At 48.1% G+C, this 20,275-nt stretch overlaps 1 protein-coding gene across 1 annotated transcript in view; it reads right to left on the reverse strand.

Annotated features, from left to right (window-relative positions):
- Nucleotides 1-20,275, reverse strand: part of LOC144178231 (sodium-coupled monocarboxylate transporter 1-like) — a gene marked incomplete in the record, with an annotated part of 104,639 nt that overhangs the window by 18,352 nt on the left and 66,012 nt on the right. Inside the window, 4 exon segments of the mRNA XM_077705930.1 lie at nucleotides 3,237-3,325; nucleotides 3,719-3,848; nucleotides 19,139-19,279; nucleotides 20,030-20,103. Of these exon segments, the coding sequence (XP_077562056.1) occupies nucleotides 3,237-3,325; nucleotides 3,719-3,848; nucleotides 19,139-19,279; nucleotides 20,030-20,103 (434 nt within the window).

Genomic DNA, 20,275 nt, shown 5'->3' on the forward strand with positions numbered 1-20,275 from the left:
CTTTTTGTGAAAAGTCGGCTGAAGAAAGGCACTTATTTCGCGAACTTCGCCCGCACCGCACACTACCGCGCGTTCCCAGTGTGCGCGCGGGTGTCTCCACCACCATCTGAGGTGTCGTTTCGTCGGTGACGAGTTCTATTGCCAGAAAGCGAAAAGTTGTGTCTCTTCAAGACAAGCTCGTAATTTTCAATACCGTCTCCGCCGGCGAGAACGAAGAACGTCGCCGCTCGGTGCAATATTCGAGCTAGCACCCTGTCAACCATTTTGAGTGCGGCAAAGAGCATCAAGGTCGCAGGAAGGCGCCCTCTTAGCACACGTTTGGTCCTTGAAACGGTTTAAGGTACCGAAAAGTGTCAAAAGGAAAAAGTGATACTTAAGTTACGTTCGTGAATACGGAGGTTTGCTTCCTTGGAGTGCCGTGTAGTGACTAAGCTCGTGGGAAAGTAGCAGGCGCAAATCGCGCAGTTTTTCCCTGTTAAACAAATCCTTTAAGGGTGAGTTCACCATTACTGAAATCCAACATTTTGGTTTCGTTTCTGCTCCATTCACGCGAACCTTAACCTAAAACATGCACGTAACGAAAACCTGGATGTAACGAAAAATGGCGAAAAACGCTGATGACAACACAGCTTCTCCAACTGTTTCCCAAATACAGCGACCACTTTGCCGACCACAATCAACAACCCAACCCACATCCGCAGCCAATATATGCATATACAGTGTCTGCATATTTATGTATATTCCTTCACGAGAGAACGGTGAATTTTTGTAAGCGCGCGAAGTCAGTTAGTTATTCAGTTAGTCGCTACAGTTGGTCAATAATGACGCTTAGAAGTCTTGCCCGCTTAACCTCACCGCTAGTTCGATTACACGGCGTAGCGGTCTATAGATATTTGCGGCGCGAAGAAACAAAAGGCTTACGCACAGGTAAGATTTCAATGCCAACTGGCGAGCTTCAGAGTAGCGCACTAACCACGTCGTCGCACTTGGTGCTGTCCTAGCTGTATGCCGAGACTCACGATGCCAAACGCGATGGGTTCGCGTCAAACCCGAGCCGCCACCGTGTATGCCTCACAGCCGCGCTTTCGCCCCTTTCTTGTATTCTATCCGAGAAATGCCACGATAAAAAAAAATACTTGTCCGAACCTTGTACAAGATGAGGTTCAAATCACGAGCAGGTTTCGCCAATCAATAGCTTCCTGAATTCTATTCTGAATTCTTCCTTAATCGTTCTTAAACGATTATTAGCCGCCTGAAAACATGCGGACAAGGGAGCTGCAGCGGAAAAGGACCACTGGGCATCTGAGGGAAGAAGAAATTCGATGTAAAGTGCCACCAAGAACGGCTAGACGCACAAACGACATGGAGAAGGAAGCGTAGGCGAACGCCAAACAAAACACCGTTGACAGGTATACACGTAAGTTATGCCGCAATGTCCCTAGAGTTAAAACAAACGCGCGAAAGCGTAGGCGTTGTGACACCTTCGGAATTCTCCGTGCGGTAAACAGGTTTGCCGCGCTGCGCGGTGACTCTGTCCCCGAAGAGCGCTGTCCACTTCTGCGCCAGCTACGGCGCTCCCTCCACGCCAGTTGACCGAAGAAGTTTGCGATTAACGACGTTCTTTTGCGGAATCCTCACCTTTCGCAGCTGCTCCTTTACCGGAGTGGTACAGTGAACGAATACGGCGCGTGATGACATTGCGCAGTTTGCATCAATTACAAAGCCAGAACAGAAACAAGCTTTCGGCAGAAAGGGGTAGCTCGGAACAACGAATTCATGCTTTGATAACCGGTCGGCTATGCCTACGATTCGTGTCTGTCGTCTGCGCTGCAAAGCACAACGAAGCTCGTCAAAAAAGAAAAGGGAAGAAGACGAGGACACAAGAAAGACAGAAAGAAAGCATATATATATATATATAGACAGAAAATAAGGGTTGGCAGTCAAGAAAACCACGGAAAGCAAAGGGGAGGTTGTGGTGGGTCATAGAAAGAGATGAAGAATTTTTTGAGTCGAAAAGAAAGTGGTGAAAAAATGCCCGCCGGGTGGGATCCGAACCCACGACCTCCAGAATACCGGTCTGGTGCGATAACCACTACGCTACCGGCGGGGCTGTTTCCCCAGCACTTTCTCGGGTATTTATGTTAAGGTATTTTTGTTTCCTGCACTTGGGGGTGGTAGCCAGCGCCACTCGGACTACTCGGGGTGAAGGGGACCTTCTTTTTAACCCCTGGGCCGTGACTCGAGTGTCTACGACATGTCGAGAGTGGTCGACCAGCGTGGAACCCTCTTAAGCTCCCTTTGGCACCAAGACTGCCAGAACAGAGGCCCTCGCTAAGCATGTAGCGAATCAGAAAATGGGAAATGAGGGGCTATATATATATATATATATATATATATATATATATATATATATATATATATATATATATATATATATATATATATATATATATATATATATATATATATATATATATATATATATATATATATATATATATATATAGCCCCTCCCGGAAAACGGCGGATTTTTTCTCGACTTATATTTTCGCTTATTTATCAATGAATCAAAGAAACGTGACAAGCACACGTCATTCGGCCCTATTATATATTTCGAAAAAAGCCGAATAGCACTGGCAATGACGACTGCAACCTTGATATGTATATATATATATATATATATATATATATATATATATATATATATATATATATATATATATATATATATATATATAGAGAGAGAGAGACAGAGAGAGAGAGAGAGAAGTGAAGACAGGATTGGTAAATAATATAGTTTACGCTAGCGGACCTCTCCACTGTTTCTCTATTGCATCCTGTTAGCGTCAACCCTCCCAGTATTGGCACTGACACCCCTGAATACTGAATAAACAGATAAGAGATGAGGCCAGCACACGTACAGGCCGAATGTCCCAAGACCCCGCCGAAAAATAAAAAGAGAGGCAAGGCACCATTTAGACATAAGGCAAGCACGCCGTGAATGCATCGAATCATCTGCAAACTGAGTACACTCTTGTTTCACCACTACCACGAGCTCCCGTTCCGCAGGGAGATGATTCGTTATCGCCAATCGTACTATTTAAAAGTGTAAGCGGAGTCGTCGCGGGATAAGAGAGACGCCCTTTTCGAGTATTGCGTCAGTCACGCTACGCGTAAAGGCCCAGTAAGTGATACTCCAATAAAAGAGACCAAGGAGCGCAGTCCGGGCGACGCACCTGAGAGCTCCGCTGAAGACGCAGGCGACGAAGAGCCCGGGAAGACCGGGAACGACGCTTAACGTCTTCATCACGAAGAAAGGAATCAGCTGGAATGAAAAATCGTTGAGGACACCTGTTATAAAATGTTCTCGTCACGTTCTTTTTTTTCGCATTGTTAACATTCTGCGTGAGAAACAGTCACACCCAGCTTAATATGCCGCATTTTAACGGGAAAATAGGGCTGAAAAAAGAACATGCCAAAGGAAACACAAACACTGCAGCGTTCGTATCTCCCTCTCCACTGTTCGTGCCGCGCCTCCTTACCTCCGTTTACGAATTCGCTAAAATTCCAATCTCTTTGCGCTCATCTCTGTCGTCGACGTCTCACGTAAAGCAGCTCATTTGAACGCACTGTCATGCCTTGGCAGCGGCTTTGGCCGCACGGATCGCGCTCCCTCTGGCCGAGCACGCGGTGGAGGCCGGCCGATGGGCGTTCTCACCTGGTCCGACTTGGTAATCATGCCAGCCTTGAGGGGGTCACAGTCGGGGTAGTTGGCGTAGATCACGAGACCAGCCAGGCAGCCCAGGCTGATGTTGAGCATTACGCCCGGTATGTTCACGTACATCGCCCTGAAAGGACAAGACACGCAGGGGAAGCCCACTTTAGGGGGCAAAGATGAAATCTACTTCAAATACCCCGCAAGGATTCGCGCGGAAACGATGGCAAGTCATCTCACGTTATCCTTAGGTAACTCGCAACAAATTGGCGTCACGTGGGCTTTTAGATGACCGCATGTTTTAATAGTGCAATGACACGATAGGAAAGAAACCGGAGCCATCAAAAACTCCACTCAAATTCCTCTAAAAAATTCCTGCGTTGTGCTAAAGTCTGAGAACGCGAGATTTTTTCACGCTTATGCATGAATATTAAATTCGCGCGTGCGCTTCAAGTTCGCGTTTTTAGCCAGTTTTGTGCCACTTACACCCAGATTTTCCTTTTTAATTTGAGCACCTTACACTCCTTACGTTGACATTGGTCACAAAGAGCAATTATGAGAGAAATATAGGAGAAATATAGGAAATATACTCGTCAGCTATGGAACATCAACTTGCTCAGAAGTCCGCATTAATAGGATATTCAATTACATGCATAACAGAAATAAAAAAAAATGCATACAAAACGGGTCACATAATTAAAACGTACACGCGGTCACCGCACTGATTTTCCTGTCTATGCCCGTCATGCCACAGTGAGGTCAGTGCAGGCAAACATGCAGAAAAAAAAGTGTTAGAGAACTGTAGTACACAGCCGCCTCACAAACGCCAAAACCATGAGATACCTCGTCGTAGAAAACTACGAGCGAACAATAGCAAACGCGAGCTCCTTAGCATGCACCAAAGTTCAGTAGCATGTCACGTTGTTGCCTCATTGGGCAGCCCGACAGCAGAAGGTGGACTGCCTATTCTAGGCTCTAAGCATCCTCCGAAAGTTTTTGTACGCCCCCGGAGTGAACAATATATTTAACGATACGTCGAGCCGTGTAATCTTGCGCGCAGCAAAACGCCTGAAAATTGGTGGCAAACTGTGAGCGATACCAAGGTACGTGGTAGCACTCCGCATCACAGAGAATACTGACAGTCAGATGAAGGTCAATAGGATTTCTAGAACTAGACACGAAAGCAAAATTACTACTGTCCGCCGGGTCACACCACACCCGCCAGCTCCCCCTGCCCCCTGCCCCCCTTCCCCGCCACATGGGCGCCGATATCGTGTGGATTATCTGATTGATTGTGGGGTTTAACGCGCCGACGCAACGCAGGCGATGAGGCGCGCCGTAATGGAGGGCTCCGGATTAATTTTGACCACCTGGGGATCTTTATCGTGCGCCGAAATCTCGAACACACGGGCGTTTTTGCTTTTCGCCTCCATCAGAAAAGCGGCCGCCGCGGCCGGGAATCGAATCGTGTGGATTATCATTTCGGTGTCTCGAGCCACGTGATCTAGCCCCGTGCACACTGTTCACGATTTTTTCGGGCGTCCGAGATCCCCAGAATGACCAATTTACGTGTTCGATCCAGTCAAGTTTCCGCAAGCCGTATTCGACAAAACATCCATCCTTTGGGACTGCGCGACAGCGCCCGGAGAAACATACTCCTTCGAGGATCGTGCTGTGCTTAGTAATCTCCTCCTAACAAATCTTTTTGCGTGGCTCCGTGACAACCGGTGGATATTTGTTTACGACAGAATTACCACAAGAATTATCCTCCAATGGCAGGCGTCATGCGTGTTCGCGAGAAAGCGACGCTCAAGTGCTCGCGAATGTGCACAGCTGGGCATCAGAGTACAAGTCCACCAAGGCCGCCACTGGTTGAGCAACGAGGGCGACGAGAAAAAAAGCGAGAAGCCGCCAAGAGCCGTAGATAACGCCGTGACATGTTGCTGCAAAAGATCCTTATTTTTATTTTTCCATTGCTCGCTCACTTTCTTCCTCGAGATACGCGGCTGCATAACCGGGGAAGGCTGCGATTGCCGGCGGATAAAAGTTTTACCTACTGCGGGAGATGACTTACCCTACACAGGCCGCGTTTTTTCTTCTGTACAGCGATCAGCCGTATTACAGTCCTACACGTACTTGTGGTGGTCATGTGAGATAAAGATATGATGGGAATCCAGCGGTATTAGCATTTCTTCTAGCAACTCGAGTGGGTGTTCATACGAGCAAACTGACCCGTGTGAAACGTGCGATTCTCAGACACTACTCAAACAAAATCTCCCAGAAAGGCACGCGTGAAAAAAAAAAAAGAAAAAAAAAACAATTAGCAGTGGCTTAGCTCGGCTATGCCAGAATATACGTAGCGTGAGCTAAGGTTCAGCAATCCAATCCAATCCAATCCGATCCAATCCAATCCAACCAGTCCACTCCAGTCCAATCCAATACAGTTCAGTCCAGTCCAGTCCAGTCCAGTCACTGCTACTCGCGCATGCGCAGCACAGCTCTCCAGGAGCCACGCGAAACGGCTACCAAGCGGCTCTGATTGATTGTAGGGTTTAAAGGGGGCCTGAGATGGATTTCAAAGTGTTTTTGTTTGTGTCAGAAAACTACTCTATAGTTCTTGTAGAAACAAGTCCAAAAATAGTAAGCATATTCGATCACGCTAACAAAAGTTATTACCCCGACGAGACAGAACTATTTGTTGGTTCGGCGGCTTGCGATGACGACATAGTCCGACCTCCTCGTCCGAGGCGAAGCACTCATTTCATGGTTGGCCGCCGGAATGTCCGCGATTTTTGACGGCGGCGGTTTGGTTTAGAGCGTCGTCGTTACCATGGTTACTTCAGCGAGTGGGTCGCACATGAAACGACGACGTCCTTTTTTTTTGTTTTTTTTTTAAAGCTACCTTTTTCAGTCCTTACGGACTTTGAGCAGGAGATACTGGTGATTGCAGATGTCGACCTTGCATGCGCGAGAGTTTCCGTGAACGGTAACTTATTTTTACCGTCGCTACATAGCGATACAGAGGCTATAGAATTTCTACCGACTGTAGTAGCGAGCCCCCTGCGCCGGCGAAATGTACGCTCGCGTTTTGATTAGATTACCGGAAAGTTCCGAGTGAACGCCCTCCCCCGAAACATCGCCCACCCCCTTTTACGGGTGAAATATTCAATTTACTGAAAGACGCGCGCCCACCCCGTAAAATCCATGGCTTTAGCGCCACGCGATGAGTGAACAAAACAAACCCGAATCATCTCTTCATGTGTAGATGCGGTCACTTATTCGTCCTTTCCGCGCTTGACCCGAAATTTCGCTCATCTCGTATTTTTCACTTGATATCACTGTACTTAAATTTGGGTGGGCGTTCTTCCGGAACTTTACGGCACAGCAAATGCGCTGTGCTCGGCGCTTCATGCAAGCAATCTTAGTTGATGTAGTTTACTACATTCTTGCTAAATGATGATCAGGAGCACGATAAATGACAATTTTTTTTAGAATGAGCGAGCAAAATTTCCGCCCCTACTCCAGCTTCCCACGCTTCCAATGGTTCAGATGCCTTTATGAACTAGCACAGCTCTTTTATGCTTTCAAAATCGTCTTGTGCAAGGTAATATAGGTAACTGCGAAATCATTACAATATATCTTACTTATTTTATATCGAAATATTTAGCGGTGGCATGAATTCTGGTTAATGCAATACTTGGTCCTAATTCTTCCCACTAGATGGCGGCGTCAACGTCATGTTTTCGATTTTTTAAGCTCTACAGTAGAAATATACGGCTCTTTTAAAAAAAAATTATTGTATTGTGAGAGTTCAATCCAAGACGTCCAAGATTCAAGCCATTTCAAGCGTAAGCAAACAGTTCTGGGCAACAAACGTTTGTGTCATTTGCTTTGAGACAAATACGCCAGATGTCGCTATCGGCAGAGCCGGTAAGCCGGAATGCAGAAACCGCAGAGTGCAATCCTTTCGTTTTCAGCGGCAAACGGCTACTCTTGCTTCATTTAACACGGTAAACGGTAAAGCGCGCTAAGGACACTAGGCAACAGGTTCATTCAGAAGGCCGGTGCAGCAAACCACACTTTCCTGCGATCATGACTTGATGGGAAGCCATGAAATGAAACTCTTTGGCAGTTGTTGTTACGGGATGAGCATGCTGTTGCCCTTGTCGCGACCGCCGCAGAGAATCAGCTGCGACAACGTTTGGGCTTGAACTGATTTACTCAGCCCGCGTGAGCGCACTTGAGCGTGCGCCTCGTGATCACGAGCAGTGCCCGGCGTCGTCCAAGCGCTGCGTGCAGAGCTCCGCCTTCGTCGTCGGCGCGGCGCTCCCTTGGCGCGCCGTTCGTTACCACCTCTGAAACAACGTCGAGGCTACGCTCGAAACACAGATGGTGCAAAGAATCCTTTCGGGTACAGCGTCCAAGAAAGCAAATGCAAAGAAAACTGATGATACTCTAACACCAGACACGGAGCGCTGAGCGATCACGCTGGCTGCAAGCGTCGTTGCTCCTGCGCTCACTGTATCCTTCCGCCGAGAACGGAGCAGCGTCAAGCCTGGTTTGGCCCGGTGTGTAAGTGCTTTATACTCCGGTATAAAACAAATATGTGCGACTGTGTAAAAGCACACACACACAAAAGATGTTTTTTGTAGCTTTCTGATGTTTTTACGCTCGTAAAAAATTGATTAAATCAAGAGCGCACAAACACGTCACGATTAGTTCAAGAAATAGCCGTTGCGCTCCGATACCATCGACCCAGTGTTGTACGGAACGGCGTTACAAGGAACGGCGTTCCTGGAACTATACTCGGTGACAACTTAAGAACGGCACCGGAAGTTGCCGCTGTGCCTCATCACCGTAGCCGGATGTTTCTCCGCGCGGCGCAAGTAGAGGGTTACTGGGAACATTTTGAACATGGTGTGAGCCGTTACCGTGAATTTTTGGACTTAATATGCTTATAAACGACTCCAGTGACGACAAGCAAACTGCGGGAGACCAGGCAGACGATATCACGCATTCATAGCAAACCCCTTTCAAAGCGCGCGCGCACTGATGTCACGGGTCCGGCGCGTTGGCGGAGTGATACACTACATAAGGTGGTGCCGTTCTTGAGTTGTAACCGAGTATAGTTCCTTTTCGGAGGAACAGAGGAACGCCACCGTTCCATTAAGGGTCAGTGGAACTGTAACGGTAACTCGTTACGTTTTTGAAGGAACGGCAGGAACGGCGTTCCTGCCGTTACATCGCTCGGATTTGGCTGTTTTTGATGCCAAGGCTTGAGTAGAAAAATCTACAAAGCGCCACTGCGTTTCTCTTCCTATAAGATGGTCAGTTTGCCCGCCCTTCAGCCGTACGTGCTTCCTCGAAGGTCAAAGGCAGAAGAATAACCACCCAGCAGGCCGCGGCTTGTGCTTGCTTTCATGCTGGTTGCTTAAGCGGGATTCACACGACGGAGAAACCCTCTCTTTTTGGCCCGCGGCACCCGCTCACGTGACCGGTTTTAGGCTCCGCCCCTCGGTGGGGATAGCCCGCGGTGGCTCCGCGAAAGAAAATGCCTCCGCATGTTTTCGCTCGACGGCGGTGGCCCTCGCCGGGGAATGGAACCTGTTCCTCGGCGCTGTCGTCTGCTAGTCACTCCGCGTAGCTCCGCACGTGTGGATGCGCCGCCAGGCCGGATAATCCGGTCACGTGCTGTTGACGTCACATATCCGTCCGCCTCCGTGAGAGGGTTTCTCCGTCGTGTGAATCTCGCTTTACGCGGCGTTCGACGGGTGAATAGCGTAACCGCGAGAATGCTTTTCATCCTTCATCGTTTGCCTGGGGAGGCCAGAATGCGCGTCTGGCCGATATAATTGTACCGTGGCGGGGAAAGAATAGAGAGTTTTAACAGTCCGTCCGTTCTGTCGTATGCGTTGGTTGACCGGGACCCGGCTGGGCACTTGGGCATTCGTCGCGGTAGGGGGATTAGTTCCGCGGGCCTGCCTTCGCCATGTCCGTGCCTCCGCACCCTTCCTACTCGCCCTTCCGCGTGCTCGGCAGCGGACCGGTCCCGGTCAACCCGGTCCAACGAAACGGACGGACTGCTAAACGGGATCCGGACATTTCGGTGTCCGACATTTCGGTCCACGACGTTTCGGTGTGGACATTTCTGTGCACGGACATTTTGGTGCATGACGTCTTGGTCCAGACATTTTGAGTGAGGGGATGTCCCAGGCATTCTTTGAACATTTTAGCTTTAATATTGTAATTTCGTGACTTGATGTGATTTTACGTTCGAGACTTGCGCTTGCGCCGCCGTTCGTGGAAACGAACGCTAAAGCCTGGCGGAGCATTGCCACGTGAAACCCAATTTCTGTAGCAGATGGTAAAAATTAACGTTGTTACTTTGGATCCGTTCAACCATTTTTTGTCATTTTAACATTCATGTGAACAACCCTTATACTTTAAGTGTTACCAAAGCGCTTTCTTTTCACTTCACCGAACGGTGCAAGACGCTGCTGCTTTTAGTCTATTCCTCCCCCCCCCCCCCCCCCCAAGCAAAACTTCGCGAAAAAACAACAGAAAACGAGGTCGATTAGGCGCGTGTGCATTTCGTTTTAATTATTCTCTCAGTAAATCTCGCCTTCGTTGCATTCGGTGTCAGTTTTACTTAAAACTAACAAACCAACGATCGCACTTACGTTGCCGTTACTTAGGGGAGGGGATAGCTGAGCCCCGCCGGCAATCATCCCCCTAAGTAGAGAGAGAGGGGTGTCACTTGTGCTTCACCATTGCGTCGACTGGACTTCGAAAACTTGAAGATGACTGTGGCCGCTCTCGTCACACAAGCCTATTCATTTTTTTTTGCTCCTTATAATGGGAATGAAGCGATGTATACCTGGGGTGTCCATGATATGCGCGACTGAAGGCGCAGAAAGAGCGATTCCTGGAGTGGGGGCGCCGTCGATATGACCGCGACGCGCGGTAGGGCGTAGCCAGCAAACGATAGTGGCCATTGTGTTCTCAGCGGCTTTTTGGGTGGCTTTTTGTGTCACATTACAGAGGTTTCGTGCCCCCATGGCGAATGTAAAGCTTTTTCTCTGTTTTAAACGCGAAGTGTGCTATGTCATTGTTCTGAATGTATCACCCAATTCCTGCAAAAGCCTCCACTAAGAGGCTAGCAGTATGTTCTAAATAAAAAATAAAAATCACTGCGGTGACGCTTCGGAGACCGTGAACTCCACCACGCCAGTAGGATTTTCAGGGGAAACCGAAAATAATATGGCTGAAAAAGAAATCTGGTCGAGATTCCAGCGTACAGGCGGGAGGTGGGGGGTGGGGGGTGGGGGGGGGGACACTAGAACAAAGAAATAAAATGTGGTAAATGTAGGCTTGTAAACATTAAACGAAGGTTGGTTGTCCCGAACACAATGGGTGGAATTTGTATGCACAACCGGTACGCGCTTAATCATCACTTAGGACATTAGAACCTGCGGCTGTTTTCCAAAAGGCCCGTTTTTCCTCCCCGACAATATCCTAGACCAGTGTTCGCGAATTCATTTTAGCAAGGCAGCCCAGCCTACGTAATACTCTTCATAAGGAATTCTTCATTCTGGGGGGCTAGGTAATGTTTGTTACTTTTTGGATATTGAGAGTGTGCATGTAATTTACGTAATTTGAGGGTGTGTAATTTAAAAAAATACGAAAGAGGTGGTAGACCAGTGTCAACACGGATATTTGTATTACCTAAAAAAGAGTGAATATAAATTAACAACCTGTCATAAATGAAAAAAAAAAAAACGTGTGCTAAAGAATTGAATCAGCTGCATAACAGGTGTCCCCAGGAAGAGGTATTAAACAAAAATATATAAATGTAGAATTTCTAAAAATACCTGGCAAAGACCGAACAAGGCATCAATCAAAAAAATAAATTCAGTGCTCCAGATTGTTGTCAACCCACGTTAAGCGGAAATAAAAATATGACGGCTGTCGCAAACAGGCAAGCACCAGATAATTTGGTCGCCGAAATGTCCGAACACCGAAATGTGCGTGCACCAATATGTCCGTACACCGAAATTTCCGCAACGAAATATCCTGCACCGAAATGTCCTCGAGCCGTCTGGAGTTTGTCAGGTGCTCCTTGAAAAAAATTCGCCTAGGAGCGTTTCTTTTGATTATCTTTATGTCAAGATAATCTGCGGCCGGTGGTGTTGATATTCGTATAATATACGTAGTTCGATGTGAGTTTTAAATATCTCACTTAATCTCGACCCAGGAGAACCCGACACTTTATTTTAATTTAAAAACCTAATTGTAACGTTAATGTAACGACACGTTCCAATTTTCGAAGTGGAACTGGAACGCGTTCCTTTCGCAATAAAGGAACTTGTAACGGGAACTCGCTTCAAAATTGGCAAGGAACGAGGAACGAGCTTTCGTTCCTATTTGGAGGAACGTGTACAACACTGCATCGACCCCCCAAAAACCCCCATCTCAGGGGCCCTTTAACGCGCCGACGCAACGCAGGCGATGAGGCGCGCCGTAGTGGAGGGCTCCGGATTAATTTTGACCACCTGGGGATCTTTAACGTGCGCCGAAATCTCGTACACACGGGCGTTTTTGCTTTTCGCCTCCATCAGAAAAGCGGCCGCCGCGGCCGGGAATCGATCCCGCGACCTCGTGCTCAGCAGCGCAACAAGCGGCTCTGGCGCAGCGTCAGACTTGTCTACTGTGAAACGGAGGCGCACAGCTGGGCACGCGCCGGCGCCAGTGCATCTGCCGCGGCTATGGCGTCATTCCTCGGGAATGCGCAGACCGGCGAATGTGCAGACCTAATTCCCCACACAGCAGTATTTCAATTGGATTGGATTTCCAATCCAATCCAATCCAATCCAATCCTCCTCGCGCTTGCGCAGCACGGTCCTTCAGGGTCCACGCGAAACTGCTCACCCTCGGCCAGTGTGGCTTACGCTACAAAAGAAATAATCGGCTAATCAATCCTCGATAGAGTACCCAACGGCATGAAATTTGATGACACCCTGCCCCATCAATTTACTCGCCGATTGGACAAAAGCAGGTTACAAATAGAAGCCGCGTAAAGCACCAGTACACAGCTTCGCCCGACACCTGGGAAAGAATTGGTTACGTTTAATTTATCAGTGGTGGAAATAAAATGACAAATTTTCAGTACACGCTCGCTGGCGCGGCTGCACATGATTCCCACCAGGCGATTGAGGTCTACACCGTGAGTACAAAATGGGGCAGCACACATAACGACAACGTCCCATACCTTTAACGACTACAGAAAATAGAAGCGACAGTGGAGCCACTCGGCGCCCCCGTTTAACTTTGTTCTTTTTCAACGAACCGCAGACGAACATCACGTAGCTTGAAACCAAACGAGGCTTCTAGCGCTTGATAAAGTCTTCGACGTCTCACGGCAACTATCCGTAGAATCGCTATCACTTCTCCTTTTACGGGCCGTCCGCAGATGTTCCGGAATGCCGTATTCCATGTTTTTACTTCGCGCGGTCTACCCGCGCCGGAAACACCAGCACGGTAGCCGAAATTTGCAATAAATAAAGCTGGGAGTACATGCTAAGCCTGCGAAACACTGCAGCCATGAATCAACAGTGGTGGCAGCTGACTCGAACACACTTCGCTTCCTTGGTGGTTGTTGTCTGGCTTTTATTTTTTGTATTGCTTATCATGCATTTACGCAATTATTATAAAGTTAGTTGAGGTCAATTTAATAATGTTTTGTTCACATGTATTCAGAAAAAAATCTGAGTAATTCATTTTACTTTCTTTTTTTTTTTATCCCTATAGCACCCAAAGTTTCTCTCGAGTGCAGCGAAAGCTGTTTGGCTAGTTTTTCAGCGCCCTTTTTAGAGCACATTACATGTTTTTTGTTGTGTTCAGAGAGCGATTCTCACAAGGGCGTCTAAGCTCACATGCCACGTTATTTGCCACCTTCACCTTACTCTTATTCGCCCACAGTAGTTGTACAGCGAACGAATGCCAACATACGAGTAGCCGCAACGTACTTTTCAGCCGCACACTATGAACGTTTCACGTACCAGCCCAGCAAAGCGTACGCCCGGTGCTTATTGGCTCGCTACTGCAGTGCGTACTGTAGTATAGTGAGAGTGCTGTTACACGTATGACGTTAGCGAGACAAAAAGAACCGAACATACTCGTGCTGAGCTTACACGCGCTCAAACACGCACTCAAACAAGTGCGCAAGCGCTGCACGCGTTTTCCCGAAACATGTCATGACCCTCAGTGACATATTTCGGTGGGCTGGAATCACCCGCCGTAACATATTCGACGTAGCTACAGGTCCTTCAATGCCCCGTGGAACCTTTCAAGGAAAAAATTTAGCCCCCCATAGGCGTCCACGTTTCAACACTATTTCCGCGTATTCCGCGGAGCTCGGGTGAGTTACTTTTTCGCCTGGCGACAGACATTACTGTAAAAGACAACCTTGTGCTACAGACAGGTTGTCTGTAGCACAAGGCGCCGCGTGACCTGACGGAGAAAGCGCGCGCCCGAACCGAGTACAGGTGCCGGAGGAAAACGGCACCGATGATGCCTCCAGTAAAATGTGTTCGCTCACTGAGAGAAGTAGTTCTAGTTTGAAGGCAGACATGCCGAGGCTGAGCGGGGATGCCAGGCGAAGTGGAGAGAACTACCGTATTTTTGCGCGCATAACCCGCACCAAAAATGCGAAAATTTCAGTGGCAAAGTAGGGGTGCGGATAATACGCGGGGTTCTTTCTTCAGTGCATCTTCACGGCAATGCGCGTTGTGCCGTGAAGCTCCTACGCAGTAACACTGACTAAGCCTTCCATGCAATTGCGCAAAACATACTAGGTCAAGGAAGAAAAAAACAAGGATGAGCGAACTCGAACAACTATATTTTATTATTGAATTGTGACCTTCGCCTTGCAGTCAGTGTATTCCACTTGCTAAATACCCACTTTTTCTGTCTACATGGTATGTGATGTGTTGCTTGAGCAGTAGCTTTGGTGCATGCAGCATTCCCTCTATCAAATGTGCGGGCAATACGCAATGAGGGAGGTGCGAATTATATGCAGGGGCGGGTTATACGCGCGAAAATACGGTACACTGTATATCGCAAGCAATCAAAGAATGTTACTCGCCGAGCACGGGCATTTCAACGAGAGAATAGAATAGACGCATGGACACGGAAAACACTTTTAACATAAAAGAAGAGCATAAAGCGTCTATCTAGGAGTTGTTTGAGAAGTATGTTTAACTAATTGTTGCCATGAGTTACGTTTCTTGCGTTTGTGTTTTGCTACATAATGTACTGTGTTGAACGCTGCTATGTTGCAACCCATATTATTTGCATTGATATTTGCAATGTTAATTATTTGCATTGGTGTCTAGTGAAATTAATGTATTGATTTTGTGTTACGTGCAGAAAAATGTGTTAACTGTATACATATGTCGTCTACTGCCTTTGTTTTGTTGTTACGTTGTTATTTTTTGTTTTTGTTATAGGAAAGTGGGGCTGTGTCAAGCTGCCGTAAAGCAGCTTTTTTTTTTCAACTATGCCTTCACAACAGCTGTTGCACAACACATGTACAAGTTGTGGGAATTAAAAATTCAATTCAATTCAATAATTCAAAATGCGATGTCCCGGACTTCAAGAGGGTGGTAAGTTGGGCGAGTCGGTACGAATTCATTTCTGGTACAAAAGCCCTATTCGGACAAGGACAAGCGAAGACGACGCAGCGCCCGCGTCGCCTTCTTCCGTCGTCCTTGTCTAAATTGCACTGTCGAAAAAAAATGTCCCTGAGTGTTTGATACCCACATGCGGTAATTCGTAGTTTAATAAACACGATGGCGGAAACTAAAAACATATACATTATCCCCGTTGAAGCCAGCCCACTGACTCGCAAATGCATCGAGGACTCATACTTCCCTTTATTATTATCATTTATTTGTTTACGCTCGATCTATCCACACAGACTCAACTGCACTCTTTGGCAAGGTATCTGTGCTAAAGGGTGCGGCTGAAGGAAAAGCACGCGCTTTGCGTGCAGTTCTCATAAACAAGTTTCCACCTGCTCGCAACAGGCAGATGGAAAACGGCTGCTGGCACAAACATCGTGGGCGGTGGTCGTTCGAGGCGGCCATTAACTAAGTTGGCCACCTTAGGCGTTTAGCTATCCGCCCGCAAATATCGCGTGCACGATAGGGTGGCACGCGATAGCACCATTCGTCTGTCTACAATTTAGACGTGGATACCGTCTTCCAATGCTCCGTTCACAACATTTAACATTGAGTCCAAATTGCCAAAAATGCTGAAGTAACCAGGTCTATAAGCAAATAATAATAGGAAAGGCGTGATTTGGTTATTAGTTCATTGTTGAAAAGGGCCATGCAGACAAAATACAAGTTTTGTTTTGTTTGAAAGATTTGGTGTTTTATAGTGCCCCCAGCGCTTGTCCGGCACCAAACAATGCTTTATTCACCGAGGTACTCAACAATTCAAGCCACATTTTGATTCTCGCGTTGAATCGTGTGTTTCGTGATGTCTGCGATGATGTGCCCGGGGAAAGTACTAAAGCGAACGTAAGTATTCGGACTGCAGGCATGCAGGGAGCGGCGGAACCGAACGGCAGTCCCCCTAGATTGCGCCACCATAGCCCTCGGTACCGCTGTCCACCCTCGCTTCGGGCTTGACCGGGTCTATGCCTCGATAATGTTTGTTACGGTTGAGAGTACTCGTTTCGTGAAACATTGGGTATTCTCGACAAGCAGAGCCGTCGACGACAATGCCACTTATGCCATTTGGCCATGTGTGAGCTCAACGCGCCGTATGGCATATGCGCGCAGTACGCACTGGTGCTTCTATGTTCACGTGTTCGTTCGTTACTTCCACTGTTTACCCCACCGTTCTTACTGCTATGAAAAGAATATGCATTAAATTTAAGCGAAAATACCGCGTTCTGCAAGCTTATAGCTCTTGCCTAACTTGCGTTTGCTTTTGCCAGCGTCAGCCAGTTGCACCGCTGCCCATAACACGTCATAGGTTCTAGTGCGGGGAATGAGATAGCTGGTCGCATAGCCATTCTCTTTTTTCCGAATTATATAGCTCATTTGAGTGAAGTTTGCGTTAAAAGTGCTGTCAGTAGGATTCTAACGAGGGAATCTTTCCAATGAACCAAACTTGCATTTTTTTCGGCATGGTCCCTCTAAAGCGTCTCTATTACAGTCGAAGTTCTATTAAGATAGCCATAATATGGCAGAGGCTAATGAAAAATGGTCAGAAAGACAACCTTGACTGCAACGTTTATATAGTATAGAAAGTTCGGTCTTTAATGCTTTCAAGCAAACGAGTCGAAACGTACATAGCCTCAACTGCACGCTTACAAAGCTCGGACATCATCATATAAGGATATGAGCGTAACGGTTACTGTGCAACCAATACTTCTTGATTATTTTTAAATTAAATTAAAACCGCTGGGTTTAGTTAAGGTAACGACCGAGAAACCTGGCGAGAAACCGGGATCAGACACATCGGAGTGCCCCGGTGCGCTCTTCACGCAATTATCAGTACAAATGTAGCAACACAAACTGCCGGATTCCTGCCAACGGTTCCTGCGTTCCCGCACGCGTCTCCACGCCGAGAACCGGTTCGGCTGCCGTATGACCCGCCGCGTCGCCCTCTTCCGCGCACATCCAACCTGCTAGGTATTTTGACGCGCCGCATCGGAAACCGGATTGCTCGGACGGACATGTGTCCCCCGCAGACGCATGCACGTGATGCTGGATTAGACGGATATGGGATGGCACGCCTCCCGCGCTGAAGTTTGCCTCCGGAGCAGCAGCGCCAATTCACGCATCCCGGTGCGCCGAGGCGTCACTAGCTGGGTAGCACTCCAAGCACGCGTCACCGCAGCCTTTCCTCGAATTCAGAGAGCGTGAACATCAGCACCCTTCCCGAGGTTATAACAGTGATCCTCATCAAGAGCCAGGCCGCCAATGTATAGGCGACAAAACTGCTAGCCTTCCATCAAGACACAAGGACCACGAACTGTCGATTCTACCAGACAGTCATCGTGACGCGCCAGAAAGGGGAAGGACGCAGGCAATGCAGCAGCCACTGCAGTTTCTTTTCCCTATTTTCGCCTTGTCTTGGAAAGAGGCATTCTGAACGCCGATCGTGCACGTGCAGCCTGCCAGACGCTGGGCGACCGCCGGCTGATAAGTCTGCGCATAGCGTTGGCTGGTACACACTGCTGGATTTTAGATGCGACTGCATCTCATTCACTCGCCTTGTCCCTCCATACGGCGTTGTTGTTGTCCGTCCACATCCCTCCCCCATTCTCCTCGCCGCGCGAGCTGCGCTCTCCGCCGCTCACCCCCTCTCCTCTCCGATAGCGAACACTCTCTCGCGAGGGTCGGGATTGGATTCGATTTGATTGACTTGGATTTGGATTGGATTGGATTAAAGTGGATTGTGTTGGATTGTGTTGCGTCATAGCCGCGCCACGTTGCGTCATAGCCGCGGCAGGGGGTTCACGGCACGTTTCACGCGATGGGAGAATCAACCTAACGGAAACAACAACGGAACCCCCTATGCGTCGCATCTACACAGGGGTTCCCGCGAGGGGAGGTGGGAGTAATTTTCACGGGCTTCTGTGCAGCGCACGAGGCCCACAAGGACGCGGTCTTGTTCGCTCTGCCTATCGTGCATCATGCTGTCCGATGTGCCGGAGCAGTCATACGAGATGCCACGCGACGCACCCTGACTGTTTCCGCCGAGCCACGAGCCACCACGTTGAGGGCTATGCGAGTAGTATGAGACTATCGGTGCGCCCTTACTATGCTATCGTGCACCCATGCTATCGTGTACCCATAATATCGTGCACCCATGCTATGAGAGTATTGGTGCACGAGCTTCAACATTCCCTGCTCTGGTCACGCGCCGGCAGGCGAGTGATATTAGTAGTAGTAGTAAAGACCCTTATCGGGAAGGGGAAGGCCGGTTGATCAGAGGGGGAAATCAGAGCAGCAGAGCGGGAGAAATAACATTTCCATTTGGCTAATTAACACATTTTTGCGCAGATACTGTTCGCTTTGGGGTATACTCGGCAAATAATGCTACCGCACTAAAACAAGAGTGCAGAACTAGGCACAGGCTCATTGTACCTCTCTACTATTGTGACACGCACGCTTCATGACCACAGGGTTGTTCTTCCCAGGAGAGAATCACCATGCGAGTTACAAAACTGCGACCGTTCCACTTCGGAGCAGAACATCTCTCATCCCCTGCAAGCAGCGGCTCTCGCCTGCGCTCAAGAAGGGTTGCTTTCCACAGCTCAAAACAGCGGACAAAAGTTTACAGGACAGATAAGGCATTTCTCGCACGACGTCCTTGCGCAGCCGGGCGGCTTAATTCACTTACGTCTTGGCCTTCCTGAGCGTGGGCACGCTGCAGAAGCGCTGCACCTGCGTCTGGCTGGTGCCGTACGAGGCGAGCCAGATGAACGTGGTGCCCAGGAGTACGTTCCACAGAGACACCGACGACAGGGTGTCCACCTTGGTGCTTCGAGGGGCAAGAGGGGAGAATTGAAAGACTCCGTGAGCTGGCCTACTGGCAGGCTGAAAGGCGCCATTCCGAAGCGAGACAGCAAACACCAAACGCGAACGTGCCATCGAACATTCAGAAAACAGCATACTTAGAGACGTTACCGAAAACAACAAAAATATCACGGCGATAGAGCTTTTTTTAGAACCGTCGACGCTTCTTCTAATACAAAAGCAGCTTACAAAATTAACAGAGCTGCCTTCTTCGTTTACATCTCACTTCTTTTTTCTGACGTACAGCATTCAGTTATAAAAAGCTATATACGTCAGCTCGCACTCGTGGCTTCGAGCCTGAAGGCAACCCAACAAAGGTTGCCACGTGCATCCATCGTATGCCTGCTGTCCCATACGCGAAGTTGTTGGTCAGACGACCTTAGCAGGCTGCATGATTACGCCTAGCACATTTTTGGTGCCACAAATAACCGAGAATAATATGTGCTGCGGCTGCTACAGGTCTGACCACTTTCGAGTTTACAAAAACGTTGCTGTCACCTAGCAAGGTGCAATGGAATACTATAGGGACTGTTATTGTGTTGGTACAAATAACTTGTATGTTGTTTACACAATCTATATTTCAAGTTCGCTGAGCTTCTATGTAAAGGAGAAATTACATACGCAGCGATTATTTTATCGGGAAAATTAGAGGTCCCATGAATAAAACCGGGCTTATGAAATGTCCAAAAATGTGGATAGTTGTTAAGAACCTTACTTTAGGAACTGTATGCGTCCGCCTTCCTCTGCAATTGTCCATACCTTGTCGAGACTTCCAACTTTGATGGTACCCTAGAGAAATAAAGAACCAAAAATGCGCGGGTATGATACTCCTTCATACGTAGCCTAAGAAGTTACCAATACGGAAGGGTGTCAAACAAGAAGACACAATCTGTCCAAAAATTATTCACAGCCTGTCCAGGAGGGTTGTTAGGAAGCTTAGTTAGGGAAAATCAGGACTGCG

Source organism: Haemaphysalis longicornis, unplaced genomic scaffold, assembly GCF_048455015.1.
Source record: "Haemaphysalis longicornis isolate Haplotype H1 unplaced genomic scaffold, Haemaphysalis longicornis Haplotype H1 scaffold_4, whole genome shotgun sequence".
Lineage (NCBI taxonomy): Eukaryota > Metazoa > Arthropoda > Arachnida > Ixodida > Ixodidae > Haemaphysalis > Haemaphysalis longicornis.